This window comes from Pseudophryne corroboree, chromosome 4, assembly GCF_028390025.1.
Source record: "Pseudophryne corroboree isolate aPseCor3 chromosome 4, aPseCor3.hap2, whole genome shotgun sequence".
In the NCBI taxonomy this organism is placed as follows: domain Eukaryota; kingdom Metazoa; phylum Chordata; class Amphibia; order Anura; family Myobatrachidae; genus Pseudophryne; species Pseudophryne corroboree.
This window is the reverse complement of record NC_086447.1, coordinates 835,498,456-835,513,852: the sequence shown is the minus strand read 5'-3', so window position 1 is coordinate 835,513,852 and position 15,397 is coordinate 835,498,456. Positions and strand designations below refer to the sequence as shown.

At 45.7% G+C, this 15,397-nt stretch overlaps 1 protein-coding gene across 4 annotated transcripts in view; it reads right to left on the bottom strand.

Annotated features, from left to right (window-relative positions):
• Positions 1-15,397, bottom strand: part of SNAP25 (synaptosome associated protein 25) — a 195,284-nt gene that overhangs the window by 43,873 nt on the left and 136,014 nt on the right. For all 4 annotated transcript variants that reach the window (XM_063918560.1, XM_063918557.1, XM_063918559.1 and 1 more), the window contains exon 4: positions 1,365-1,413. In XM_063918560.1, the coding sequence (XP_063774630.1) occupies positions 1,365-1,413 (49 nt within the window). The remainder of the gene's footprint in view (positions 1-1,364; positions 1,414-15,397) is intronic.

Sequence of the window (15,397 nt, the reverse complement as noted above, 5' to 3'; positions counted from 1 at the left end):
TACCATTTGATTTTTCAAATGGAAAACTACAAATGCGTGTACATAATTGATTTCAATTTGTACTTTTATTTTGTATTGCATCTGTATTTACTTGTATTCTACATTATAAATGTGGCGTTTTCAATTTAGTTCAATTACAGTATTAATCCATCGCCACAACTGCTGGGAGACAATTCCCTGATTTATCACCTGCTATAAAAAAGTTATTTTTACTGTTCTAGGTTTTCTCTTGCAAAGTTCAGACACATCTTATCATACAAATCCTCTTCTTCTTTTTAAAGCGCTGTCTTCCTGAACCAACACTTTGGTATATTAGAATGTTTCTCTCATATCACCTCTATCCCTTTACTCCTCTCAACTCTATATAATAACAGTCCTCTTGTCCTTTCCCTCTAACGATTAATTTACAATATAAATGAGAATGAACTGAGCTAAATAAAAAAAAAAGAGAAATATTTAAATGAATAAAGGAGAGTGAGCCTTAAGGAGAAATAGTTTGGACTTTGATATGACTTTCTATTATTTTTATCCAGTGTATTCTCCAGACTGGGTGTCGTACGGTATGCCGGCGCTCGGGCTCCCGGCGCCCAGCATACCGGCGCCGGGAGCCCGACCGCCGGCATACCGACAGCGTGGCGAGCGCAAAGGAGCTCGGAGCGCTGCGGGCACGGTGGCGTGCTACGCGTGCCACACTATTTTATTCTCCCTCCAGGGGGGTCGTGGACCCCCACGAGGGAGAATAGTTGTCGGTATGCCGGGTGTCGGGATTCCGGCGCCGGTATACTGTGCGCCGGGATCCAGACATTCGGCATACAGAAGACCACCCCTCCAGACTATTTGCCGACCTGACAATGAAGGTTCAGACTGAATTTTGCTGGGGTGTTGGACATAACTCCCCCCTCCCAAAAAAAAACAACACCTGTGGAATGGCACGCACCTTGGAATGCACTGATCAGGTTAATTCGCATTTCATAAAAGATAATATTGATTTGAAATAAAACATTTGTATATGTATTTTTAAAAAGATGGGTAATGCTGTATGTTGTCCAGAACAGACAAACCAACAACCTCTTTTAATACAATAAAATGTTGGTGTTCCCCCTACAAAAGAAGTCCTGGATCTCATAACATTAATACAAATCTTCTACCACCCCTGCATGAAGTATTTAATTTTTTTGTAATTCAGGTAAAGTCATCTTTTTAGACTGCATGTGCACCACCATTCTTGGGTGTGTGCACCTCCCCCCGCACACTCAGAACACTTGAGACAGGAGGCAGAAAATATATATTTTAGGTAAATTTGTATCATGTTACATTGCATGTGAAATCAGTTTAGAATATGAGTTCCCCTTAAGATAACTTACCTCCTTGCTCATCCAACATAACCAAAGTTCTGATTCCAGCATCTTTACTCTACATCCCCAAGGTGGGCAGGCAGAAGGCAGAAAAGAGACAGAAAGAGAATGGTCAGTGACAGTGCAACCAAGAGTTCACACTGAGCAGAAAGGAAAATACAGTAGTTATAAACAGCTGGAAGCTATGGCACAGACCCATTGGAAGTTACAAAATATGTAATGAATACTGTGCTGTGTTTTGCCTCTATACTGGCATATTATCATGCTTGTCTACCCTCCCATAACATCCAGGAGATTCCTGAACTTTGAGATGACCTTTTAGTCTTACAGGACTCCCTCCAGCATACGGCCCACTTCTCAAGTGAATGATGAAGTGATTTACAGAAAATTTCATCATCATGGCCCCGCCCCGCTGTACAATGTTGGGCAGTGGAGTACAAGGCCTTTGTGGCGTGAAAAACGTCTCATGCATGTACTTACACTTGGCTCAAAAAAAGTAGGTAAGTATGTACAATATAAAGCTACACACTGATGGATTATATTTAGTGTACATTTTGGGCACAAGCCTGGATAAAATACAGAACAAGCGAATTGTCAGGTTTTTGTTTAAAATGAATAGAAACTTTCCATAAGCTGCTTGACAAAATACAGCTCTCTCTACAATATATATATATATATATATATTATACATATAATTTCACCACTACTAGTACATTCACTATTGTATGTATTGTAATACCGTGTACTGTATATTTGTCCAGGAATAGTGTAGACAGATGACAAGTTGAGAATTTGGGCAATGTCATTAGAGATGTCACTGTCATTTTAATACACTTAGAGAGGGGGAGAGGCATTTATGAACCTAAAATAGCAAGTTTGCAGGAGTGAAGAAAACCAAACACTGGACCATTTTCATTCAAACCGAATTATGCATCAAACACAAGTTATGTGTTTTGCCTTACTTGCTGTCCACTGTCTCTCCTAACCACATCTGACTGCTAGTCCTGACTGTTTTTTTGATCATCTGTGAAGCAGTACTACAGAGCTACCACCTGATCTAGCCATGTTGGTGGTCCTTGCGGTACTGGTCCTTTACTGTGCTCATGGTGGACCTGGTGCAATCTTAGAAGAGCAGTTTGGGGCCTCAATAAGCAGATTGTCGCTGCCTATAATATTTCTGCACTGTAGTTGCCAATTAATGTGATATGTGAGACTTGTATATCTGTGTGCGACTGAGTCTCTGAATCTGTATACGAAGTGCTACAATGTAGCAGCCACAGCTTTTTCCATTACAAGTTCTGTTGTGCTCCGTATACAGACTCATGAGTCCATTTATTATTAATCACATTTGCAATGCTATCTGGGCGTGATATTACCACCCCGGATCGCATTTCAATATGCGATTGTACCGGGCAATGTACAGTATTACCGAGCGCCCGCATGGACACAGGCTCTGAAAGGAGCCCATCCCTGTGATTTGCTCAATGTGGAAGCAGAACTACTGTGCAAAGATGCACATAGGCTACTTCCGGGGAGGGTTCTGGGGGAACCCTATGCCAAGGAGGGTTTACTGTGTGTAGTCCATAGGCTATAGCGAGCTACTGCCATCTTCAGATAATGGTAGCTGTGGGTGCCAAAAAAGCATTAGTGTTTCAGTGCTATAGTTACAGGCCCTGATGCAGACTTGGGGGGGTAATTCCAAGTTGATCGCAGCAGGAAATTTTTTAGCAGTTGGGCAAAACCATGTGCACTGCAGGTGTGGCAGATATAACATTTGCAGAGAGAGTTAGATTTGGGTGGGTTATTTTATTTCTGTGCAGGGTAAATACTGGCTGCTTTATTTTTCCTGCTGCGATCAACTTGGAATTACCCCCTTGGACGGAACACGGGCATATGTGCTCCAGCCCTGCGGATTTTCGCCTGCACGCAGAACTGTACCCATCTATACTAGGTGCAAACATACACCTGGTAGAATACGTATCTATGCTTAGGTCCAACTCTGCATAGCCAGCAATTCCACCACACCATCCCTGATCCCTGATCCTGGCCCATTTGAGAATCCGACCCAATGTCGCGTCTTTAGACGTTAAAGTAAATGCGATTGAAATGTTTACAACTCAACAGTTTCCGTACTTACTTTTCTGGAAAATGCGCAGTGTACAAAAACTAGCAAGATACACTCCGCAGGCGTAGTTTAACTCACAGTCAGGCCATCAATGTGTAGCACACATAGTACCACAAATACAATATTTATCTAAGCATTACATAAGTGTGATTTTTGACAATTTACAAGGAAAGGTTTTGGCAAATGCGGGATAAATAAAATACTGCGTTAAAGATCTGTTATGGCAGAATGACACTTCCTAAAGTCCTACAAGACACTAAGGAGAGTTGTCACCTGCCCAGGGATGCGTTATGCAGACAAGAGTGGATTATTCTGCTTTGTAGTGATTAGATGTGATCATTCCTCTAACCCAACCATGTCACAGAAAAATGCAACAGAAAAGAAATTTACTTTTGCAGAAGAACTGATTTTCATATAACAACAATGGGGATTATGGGCCTAATTCAGACCTCATCGTAGATGTGCTACATATATCACATCTATGATCAGTCACACTGACATGCGGGGGGACGCCCAGCACAGGGCTAGTCCGCCCCGCATGTCAGGCCCAAACCCCCCCCCCCCCCCTACCTCGCACACGCACAAAAGCACTGCACAGCGGTGATGCTATTGTACTGGAAGAGTAGCTCCCTGCCTGCGCTGTGAGGGTCGCAGCGGCTGCGTGTGACATCACGCAGCCACCACGGCCCGCCCCCCCAACAGTCCGGACACGCCTGTGTTGCCCGGACCGCGCCCCCTAAACGTCGGCCAAACGCCGCTCGCCCGCCCCCTCCCACCCAGTGAACGCCTCTGCCTGTCTGGCATGCGCCGGCGCACTGCGGCGCCGGTGCATGCGCAAGTTAGACCTGATCGGCTGCTGTGCGAAAACGCACAGCACTGATCAGGTCTGAATTAGGCCCTATGTAATTATTTGCTATTTCTTATTTTATTGATTTTAACTGTTCCACAATGTATTTTCCTGAAATCTTATCTCTGGCAGGGCTGAATATAGCAAGCATCGCTTCTTGAATGCTATGCATCCCGCCACTGATCGGCCTTCTCTGGGAATTCTGCAAAAATAGTCCAATATGCTTCTATTAGGCAGTGCCATCTACAGATAGCATTGCCTATCGGGAACAAGCTTCAGAAAGCTTTTTCCCGGAGCTTTGTACAAATGGGAAATGTGGTTAAACCTCCCAAAACGTCAGTTTTAATAATTTTGACTGTATTCTGCCGTTACATCCCGTCACAGTGTTACATTTTCCAGGTTTGTTAAAATGCTACCTGTCATTAATGAAAAACTTACTCCAGAAATAAAATAAAGATCCACATAAAGATCCTATAATTAAAATGTTCAGTTTTCTGCGAGTGCGTCATATGCTGCTGTTATGTGTCACACACTGGGAATGCTGAAATCACAACACATCCATTCACTGGCTAAGAGACCGCTGATCTATGAGGCCTGAGTCAGAAACAGCTGTGAAAGCTGATGCTCCTGCTACTGCACCTTTGTATGCAGAAAATAGGTATCTGTTGCAGCTGCAGGGATTTGTACCGAGACCCCCCATCAGTGCTTTTGCAGATCTACACGCAGAGCAATCCGGCCGTGCGCGGTGTGAACCGCCCACTCTCATATCTCATATCCATACATGGTGATGCACATGTGCAACCTGCGATTGCTTAATACCTCTTCTTTGATGATTTTAACATGAAAATAGATTCTACACATTCTCATTCAGGGGCAGATGCAGGATTTCTAGAGTGGAGTTTCCAAATGCTTGCATGGGGCAGGCCTATGTAACAAGTATTACAGCCAGGGCCACAACTAGGGATGCGCTGGGCAGGTTCCCTGCAGCCTGTGGAGCTGTCCAGCGCCGGAGTGTCCTTAGGAAGCTTTGGGCTGGCCTCTACTTCCCGGAGTTGCCAGCCCGGCCTTCTGGGTGTGACATCCCGATGTCAAAAGTTTAGTAGTGGAACCGGCACGGAGCTAACTGCCGTGCTATTACGGCACTGATCACAGCAATCAACACTGGGGGATGGGGAGTGTACATCTGGATATAAGCAGTGATGGAACCAATTATAATATAATATCTATAGCAAATAGGCAGTAGGCTAAATGAGATTTTGTCACGGAATCCAAAAATTCAATGAACATATAATTTAAAAAAAAGTATACTAGAAAGCAGCAGCTCCTTACAATTACTGTATACATGTACTGGGTCCTCCAGGAAAATAGATAATCTGCATGCCAACTCAATTACTCTTTCATTTTCAGGCAGTTTCATGCTGCAGCACAAATCTGACAATAGGTTCGTTTTCACCAAAGAGAGCCATAAAGGCCAATGGGTGGAGCTGCTGTGGCTCCCCTTCGGCCATCTTCTTGTAGACTGTCCACCAGAGAGCTCTGCCAATGAGAGCTGCCTGTCCACGGAGTGGTTCGATTCGCGGCTGGTGAGAGAGATGGAGAGAGCCATCTCCACCTTAAAAACAGTTTGTGTCACATGCTGGGCTCTTAAAGCCAATTTTTTGCCCCAAACGCTGTCGCTGCATGGCAAAACATCACACATCCAGAATATCATGACATGTACCAAGTCATAATAATTATTTTGTTCACGCGGAGCAAGCGCATGGTGGCACATGGGTGCCACCATCTTATCTGAGATCAGCTGGCCGCTGCTCAACCAATTACAGTCCAGATCTACTACATATGACTCCAGAGACCTATCAGCAGGCAGGGCTCCCTATATAAGTCTCTCCCTGTCCACTATTCACTGCCAGAACAACTTCTGTGTATCCTGCCTGTCAAGTTCCAGTCTGCAGTATCCAGAGTTTAGCTCCACAGTTCAGTGAGTTCAATCAGCTACTGTGTAATTCTCCGGTGCTAGCCACTTCTGCTGAGTACAATCCACTGACTCCTGTGCATTGTTGTATGCTCCAAATTCGATTCAGTACTGATGAATACTAATTTTGGATTGCTGTGTCAGCTGTGTATTTCTCCAGTGCTAGCCAGTAGTGCTGGACGTTATCCACAGCCACATGTGTATTACTGTGTGCTTCAAGTTTTACTCAGTTCCAAAAAATATAGTTCCAAGACGCCTATGTAAGCAGTGCTAATCAGTTCAGCTGAGGGCTATCCAGACTCCTGAGCATTTGCTACATGCTTCTATTTATAAGACAATTCTGCTAGCACTCTTCAGTCCCCTGTGAGTACCTGAGTATCTGTTCCCAGTGTCTATACTTCAAGTCTTAAGATTATCCTGTCTTCTGGCTCCAGGCTTCTCAGCAATGACACGGTTACAGTGTCCATTGCATGTATTCAGTATTCCTCTCTGTTTATTATGAGCCACCGCTGAAGATCACAGCCACTACTAGGTGACCAGGACACTGCATCATGACAACCAGTAGGGATTCTGGTCACGCCTGCACTGCATGACAGTCCTGGTGGTTACTAAGCACCCAGGACGCCCTGTTCTTGTAGCCACAATATATTATGGTCCCGGCTAAGGGACGCTCTAGAGTGTATGTGCTGCCACTCATCTGCACCAGGTTGTTTCATTAGGGGTTGGTCTCGGTGTAAGGTAGTAAATGGCCTCTGTTCCTGCAAAATGGCAGGAAGGGCTAAACCTCGTTGCCATTTATAGCTTCATGCCCTGCTGTTTAGCCTGATAGTTTGGCTGTCTTGGTGAAACTCTGCATGGCTGAAGTCCTGGCTCTTCACTGCCTGTTCTGCTTTGTCCACAGTCTCCTGACTCTGCATTCTCTGATCATTCAGCAAAACGTTTCCTGCTCCTAATTCCAGCGGTCACTCTTAACTACCCTGAGTTAAGTCCTGGTGGCATCCCAGTACCGGTGAGCACAGCTTTATGGGAAAAGGGCGGCTGTTATAGGTGAAGACCTCTGTAGCATGGTTCTAAGAGTTTACCCAGTATCCGGTGGGTATCATGACACTGTAACTGTTTGCTATATATATATTCAATATATCCAACTCTGCAACAGTATCTGTTCCAGCAATTGCTCTGTTTGAACAAAATGCCTGTCAGTCTACAGTGACTCAGCATTCATCTGTTACTCTATTGGAGGTTTACTTGCTGCTCTATGTTATCTACAATAACCATTTCTGCAAAATATCTGTACATATTCCAAGTATCTGTGTATATTTCAAGTATCTGTGTATATTCCAAGTATCTGTGTATATTCCAAGTATCTGAGCTGGGCACTCTTCGCAGATCCTTGTATTGATCAAATTCACCAGCTGTGCTGGTTATCATAGACCACACATTGTGCCCTATCAGATGTTTTCATTGTGTTCAATAAACGAGTTCCATTTACCATCTATATGGATAAATCTTAATAAACCGCCAAGCTTCCATCATACGGCCTCCAGCCATATATCAACCTTGGACCCTGCTCTGAATCCAGACAAATCATAGACCCTGACAGTTTGGATCTGTGAGGAGAGGGGGAAAGGTTCTGAGTGCACCACTGTCCTTGTGAATCTAAAATACTCTCTCTAGCCTCTTCCCTCCGCCTCTCTTTTCTACTCAACATGATAGCAATTGTCTTGATTTTGGGTACTCCAGATTGTTCAAACGATAATTTATTTAACACTCCTGCACCTCTCTCAGAGTCACCTTGATGCAAGCTCTCCCACCAAGTTATCCTCTCCCCTCTACCTGTACTAAGGCTTCTCATATCCACAGAAATCTCAACTTTCCACCTCTAAGCAACAACTTATCTTCTCAATTTCTACATTATCCTGTCCTGATCTGGAACTGAAGTATCACAACTTAACAAAACCCTAGCACCAGTACTTGGTCAAGGAACTGTATAGCACAAACACATTTCTCAAATATATTGGTATCTACCAGTGGCGTGCGGTGAGGTCAGTGGCTGGTGAGGCACTGCAGCTGTAATGTCTACCGAGTCTACCGATGACCCCCTACCGCTGTCGAGCCAATGCCCGCTAGGTTATGGCTAAAACCAAGTTGAAGAAAAGACCTCTGACATCACCATGGGGAAGAGCAAGGCCAGAACATGGTACCCGAAATGTATGCTCACCACGATTCGGGCACGGTGGCAAGCGGAGGTTACTAAAGTTGGTGGCGTGGATAGTGAAAGATGGCGTGGATAGTGAAAGAACTATCCCACCAGCCTAGCTTCTCCCCCTGACATCAGAGGCTCTTTAGCCCACTTGTTTCTAGTATCTACCATGCCTGCTACCGCCACTGTCCCGGCGTGGGCCAAGGGGGCCCAGATGGAGATGGCACACGGACACCCTCCTTGCTAAATACACACGTATTGTGTGTGTGTGTGTAAAAAAACAACTCACATTACCCCACACAGTGTGAGCCAAATTCACATTACCCCACACAGTATGAACCGAACATCACATTACGCCACACAGTATGAGCCACATTCACATTACGCCACGCAGTATGAGGCGAACATCACATTACGCCACGCAGTATGAGGCGAACATCACATTACGCCACACAGTATGAGCCAAACATCACATTACGCCACACAGTATGAACCGAACATCACATTACGTCGCACAGTATGAGCCACATTCACATTACGCCACGCAGTATGAGGCGAACATCACATTACGCCACGCAGTATGAGGCGAACATCACATTACGGCACACAGTATGAGCCAAACATCACATTACGCCACACAGTATGAACCGAACATCACATTACGTCGCACAGTATGAGCCACATTCACATTACGACACGCAGTATGAGGCGAACATCACATTACGCCACGCAGTATGAGGCGAACATCACATTACGCCACACAGTATGAGCCAAACATCACATTACGCCACGCAGTATGAGGCGAACATCACATTACGCCACGCAGTATGAGCCGAACATCACATTATCCCACACAGTATGAGCCGAACATCACATTACCCCACGCAGTATGAGCCGAACATCACATTACCCCACACAGTATGAGCCGAACATCACATTACCCCACACAGTATGAGCCGAACATCACATTACCCCACACAGTATGAGCCGAACATCACATTACCCCACACAGTATGAGCCGAACATCACATTACCCCACACAGTATGAGCCGAACATCACATTACCCCACACAGTATGAGCCGAACATCACATTACGCCACACAGTATGAGCCGATCACTTTACCCCACGCAGTATGAGCCGATCACATTACCCCACGTAGTATGAGCCGAACATCACATTACCCCACACAGTATGAGCCGAACATCATATTACGCCACGCAGTATGAGCCGAACATCACATTACCCCACACAGTATGAGCCGATCACATTACCCCACGCAGTATGAGCCGAACATCACATTACCCCACGCAGTATGAGGCGAACATCACATTATCCCACACAGTATGAGCCGAACATCACATTACGCCTCGCAGTATGAGGCGAACATCACATTACGCCACGCAGTATGAGGCGAACATCACATTACGCCACGCAGTATGAGGCGAACATCACATTACGCCACGCAGTATGAGGCGAACATCACATTACGCCACGCAGTATGAGGCGAACATCACATTACCCCACCCAGTATTATTTACCAGCCCACTCCCCTTAAGATAACACTAATACCAAACCCCTAGATAATATTAATATATACCCCAACTCCATATACAGTATAAAAAAAAAATTAAAAACATCCCCCCACAGATACTTAGCTCTCATTGTGGGAGGTTGCAGACTATGTATATTCCCTGCTTCACGGAGCTGGCTGGGGAGGAATCACATCTTCCAGACAGCCACACTAGAACATGAAGGGGGCGTGGTCTTCGGCGTGAGGGGGTGGGGCCTCAGGAGGGGAGAAAGCAGGGACATATTGCTGCACTAGATTGGTGGCAGGTCACGGGGGGGAGGGAGCAGCCATGCAGATAGGTTAGGGGGGAGCAGGCATCGGGCACTGCTGCTGCTGATGGCTGTACTGCAGCAGACATGTCAGACTGTGTGACATGTCTGCATTCTCAGCCACACAGCAGCTGAAAGGGGAGGAGGGGGGGCAGCCGCTGCAGCTTACAGCGTCCATCGAATCCTCACCTGCTCAGTAAGATAAGGGGGAAGGGCGGGGGATATGATCCACCACTGGCCAATCGCATCTGCATGTGAGAGCGAGGGCCGTGCTTTCATATGAGCTGAAAGCACGCCCCTTCCAAAGCGGCACCTCTGTTAGGTGCCGCTTTTGCTGCTTTTTTTAACAGGCTTTCCTTGCCCAACCCTTGGCCCCGCCCCCCACTTCCATCCCCTTAAAACTGACAGTGGGAGGCACTGAGAGTGGTGCCTCCATAACACATTTAAAACAGTTTCACAGGGGAAATTTTTTTTAAGTAATTTCAAGGCAAAGTCAGATACTTATGGCACAGAATTTGTGTCATAAGTATCTTCTTAGTAGTATTATTTGAATTATTAATGACAGGGGAGGCACCTGCACGTCCCTGGTATCTACCCATCCTATAGACTGTAAGCATGAGAGCAGGGCCCTCTGACCTATTTATCTGTTTAGAAGTAATTCGGTCTTGCCTTATTTCTATATCAGATCCCAATTGTACACATTAATAAACAAATAAGAATACATCAGCAAAGGGAATGCTACAAATAACACACTATACACATTTTATTAAAACATAGAACTCAGTCATTTCAGGAGTATAATTTAGCTCATACCTCATGGTGTATTTTATAGTAGCTTTGTAAGTTCTAATTATGCGACTTTAATTTGATAACAAAGATGAAAGCAAATGTATATTGTTTTTAATTATAAGATATTAATTTAATTATCATACTATGTCAATGTCACTCTGTTAATTAAAATATGATAGGACATTTATATAGATTTACAATCACTTTAAGTGTAATTAACTGTGGACTTAATTGCAATAAATACATATAAGTTAGCCAAACATGAATACCTGCTACGAAACCTGTCGGAAGCCTATGAATAGATATTTACTAGTAAGTGTGGAACACAGAATTTTTCCTGCTAAGATCACCATTTGCAAGAGATGCCCCAATCTACTTGCATATTAAATTCCAACTTATAGGCGGGGGGGGGGGGGGGGGGGGGTTTGCGGGGTTGTTCTGAGTACCTAGATTCCCCCCTCTCCCCCCTTTGTGAGAGAGTGTTTCTCCTTTTCATCATGCTGCCCTCAGAGCTCCAAACAGACAGCAGCTCCTTCTAGCCACTGATCCAGGGAAACTTCTCCAGCTTGCAGCTTCTACCAGGCAGTTCCCATGAGCCATTGGGGTATATTTACTAAAATTCGTATTTTTCAGAATGAGGTTAAAGTTCAAACACGAATGACATCGAAAGTGTAAATTTGCTACTTTTTGAATTTTTTTACGACTAATTTACTAAGCTGTCGTATTCTGCATTTTCGTGTTTTTCGATGTCGATGTTATTCGTATTTTTTGGCAGTGTTTTACGGGAGTGAATAGTAAAACACTGCCGACATTAACACAATGAATCTCGGCCGGATCTGTGTGATCCGTGCTGGGCTTCATTGTGCACCTTTTGTAAAATAAATAACATTGTTACAAATCTTTAAAAAAAAATGCGTGGGGTCCCCCCCCCCTAAGCTAAACCAGCCTCGGGCTCTTTGAGCCGGTCCTGGTTGACAAAATATGGGGAAAAAAATGACAGGGGTTCCCCCATATTTAATCAACCAGCACCGGGCTTTGCGCCTGGTCCTGGTTCCAAAAATACGGGGGACAAAAAGCGTAGGGGTCCCCCGTATTTTTGAAACTAGCACCGGGCTCCACTAGCCAGGTACATAAAGCCACAGCCGGGGGACACATTTATACTGGTCCCGGCGGCCCTGGCATTACATACCCAACTAGTCACCCCTGACTGGGGTACCCTGGAGGAGTGGGAACCCCTTAAATCAAGGGGTGCCCCCCCTCCAGCCACCCAAGGGCCAGGGGTGAAGCCCGAGGCTGTCCCCCCGCATCCAAGGGCGGCGGATGGGGGGCTGATAGCCTTTTGATAAAAATGTGAATATTGTTTTTAGTAGCAGTACTACAAGTCCCAGCAAGCCTCCCCCGCAAGCTGGTACTTGGAGAACCACAAGTACCAGCATGCGGTGGAAAACCGGGCCCGCTGGTACCTGTAGTACTACTACTAAAAAAATACCCCCAAAAAAACAGGACACACACACCGTGACAGTATAAGTTTATTACATACATGCACACCTCCAAACATACATACTTACCTATGCTCACACGAGGCTCGGTCCTCTTCTCCATGTAGAATCCTAGGGGTACCTGTGAAAAAAAATTATACTCACATAATCCAGTGTACCTTCTGTTCTTTGTATAATCCACGTACTTGGCAAAACAAAAAAACGGAAACCCGACCACGCACTGAAAGGGGTCCCATGTTTTCACATGGGACCCCTTTCCCTGACTGCCAGGACCACCCCTGACTTCTGTCAAAGAGGGTCCCTTCTGCCAATCAGGGAGCGCCACATCGTGGCACCCTCCTGATTGGCTGTGTGCTCCTGTAGTGTCTGTGAGGCAGCACACGGCAGAGATACAATGTAGCGCCTATGCGCTCCATTGTATCCAATGGTGGGAACTTTGCGGTCAGCGGTTGACCGAAAGTAACCTCACCGCTGACCGCAAAGTTCCCACCATTGGATACAATGGAGCGCATAGGTGCTACATTGTATCTCTGCCGTGTGCTGCCTGACAGACACTACAGGAGCACACAGCCAATCAGGAGGGTGCCACGACGTGGCGCTCCCTGATTGGCAGAATTTTTTTTCCGTTTTTTTGTTTTGCCAAGTATGTGGATTATACAAAGAACAGAAGGTACACTGGATTATGTGAGTATTATTTTTTTTCACAGGTACCCCTAGGATTCTACATGGAGAAGAGGACAGAGCCTCGTGTGAACATAGGTAAGTATGTATGTTTGGAGGTGTGCATGTATGTAATAAACTTATACTGTCATGGTGTGTGTGTCCTGTTTTTTGGGGGGTATTTTTTAAGTAGTAGTACTACAGGTACCAGCAGGCCCGGTTTTCCACCACATGCTGGTACTTGTGGTTCTCCAAGTACCAGCTTGCGGGGTAGGCTTGCTGGGACTTGTAGTACTGCTACTAAAAACAATATTCAAATTTTTATCAAAATGCTATCAGCCCCCCATCCGCCGCCCTTGGATGCGGGGGACAGCCTCGGGCTTCACCCCTGGCCCTTGGGTGGCTGGAGGGGGGGACCCCTTGATTAAGGGGTTCCCACTCCTCCAGGGTACCCCGGCCAGGGGTAACTAGTTGGGTATGTAAAGCCAGGGCCGCCGGGACCAGTATAAATGTGTTCCCCGGCTGTGGCATTATGTAACTGGCTAGTGGAGCCCGGTGCTGGTTTCAAAAATACGGGGGACCCCTACGCTTTTTGTCCCCCATATTTTTGGAACCAGGACCAGGCGGAGAGCCCGGTGCTGGTTGATTAAATATGGAGGAACCACTGTCATTTTTCCCCCCATATTTTTTCAACCAGGTCCGGCTCAAAGAGCCCGAGGTTGGTTTTGCTTAGGAGGGGGGACCCCACGCATTTTTTTCCTGAAAAATGTAATACTTTCCCACCCCTTCCCACTGATAAACATGCACGGATCTCATGGATCCGTGCATGCCTATCAGAACACGGTAAAAAAAAGCAGGTCTGTTTTAAATCTGCTTTTTTTTACGATTTGTATTTTTTCACGGCAGTGTTTGGCTATTGCCGGCAGTGTTCGTGAAATACACATTTTAGTAAATTACCGAGTTGTATCAAAAAACAGTCGTATTTGACCGATGGTGTATTCATTCGTATTTTTTTCCTTTGACTTCCAAAAAAATACGAATGCCCTCATCACTGCCGAGATTTGAGTTTAGTAAATTCCCGAGATGACACTTTGAAGAAAAAACACCATCTCGGTCAAAATCGGGAGCTTAGTAAATATACCCCATTGAGTGTCAGTGAGTCACTGCATTTGTCCTCGTTTCAGAACCGGACAGCACTGCAAGTAAGGTGCCTGCTGTTCTCACTGCTCCAACAGCATATTAAAAAGCAATGGGGGTAATTCCAAGTTGATCGCAGCAGGAAATTTTTTAGCAGTTGGGCAAAACCATGTGCACTGTAGGGGGGGGCAGATATAACATGTGCAGAGAGAGTTAGATTTGGGTGGGTTATTTTGTTTCTGTGCAGGGTAAATACTGGCTGCTTTATTTTTACACTGCAATTTAGATTGCAGATTGAACACACCACACCCAAATCTCTCTCTCTCTGCACATGTTATATCTGTTCCCCTGCAGTGCACATGGTTTTGCCCAACTGCTAAAAAATTTCCTGCTGCGATCAACTTGGAATTACCCCCAATCACTGAATAAAATATGGACATAGGGGGTCATTCCGACCTGTTTGCACGCCGGTGTTTTTCGCAGCGCAGCGATCAGGTCAGAACTGCGCATGCGTATGCACCGCAATGCGCAGGCACGTCATACGGGTGCAAAGCCGATCGTTGCTGTGCGATGGGTTTTCCGAAGAATCCATTCGCACAGCCGATCGCAAGGAGATTGACCGGAAGAGGGCCTTTATGGGTGTCAACTGACCGTTTTCTGTGAGTGTTTGGGAAAACGCAGGCATGTCCAAGCGTTTGCAGGGCGGGTGTCTGACGTCAATTCCGGGACCAGACAGGCTGAAGTGATCTCAAGGGCTGAGTAAGTTCAGACCTACTCAGAAACTGCACAAAATGTTTTTGCAGAGCGCGGCTGCACAGGCGTTCGCACACTTGCAAAGCAAAAATACACTCCCCTATAGGCGGCGACTATCTGATCGCAGTGCTGCAAAAAATAGCTAGCGAGCGATCAACTTGGAATGACCCCCATGGTACAAAAGACAGATAGATACATTTGCTATATAAAGTCACAACT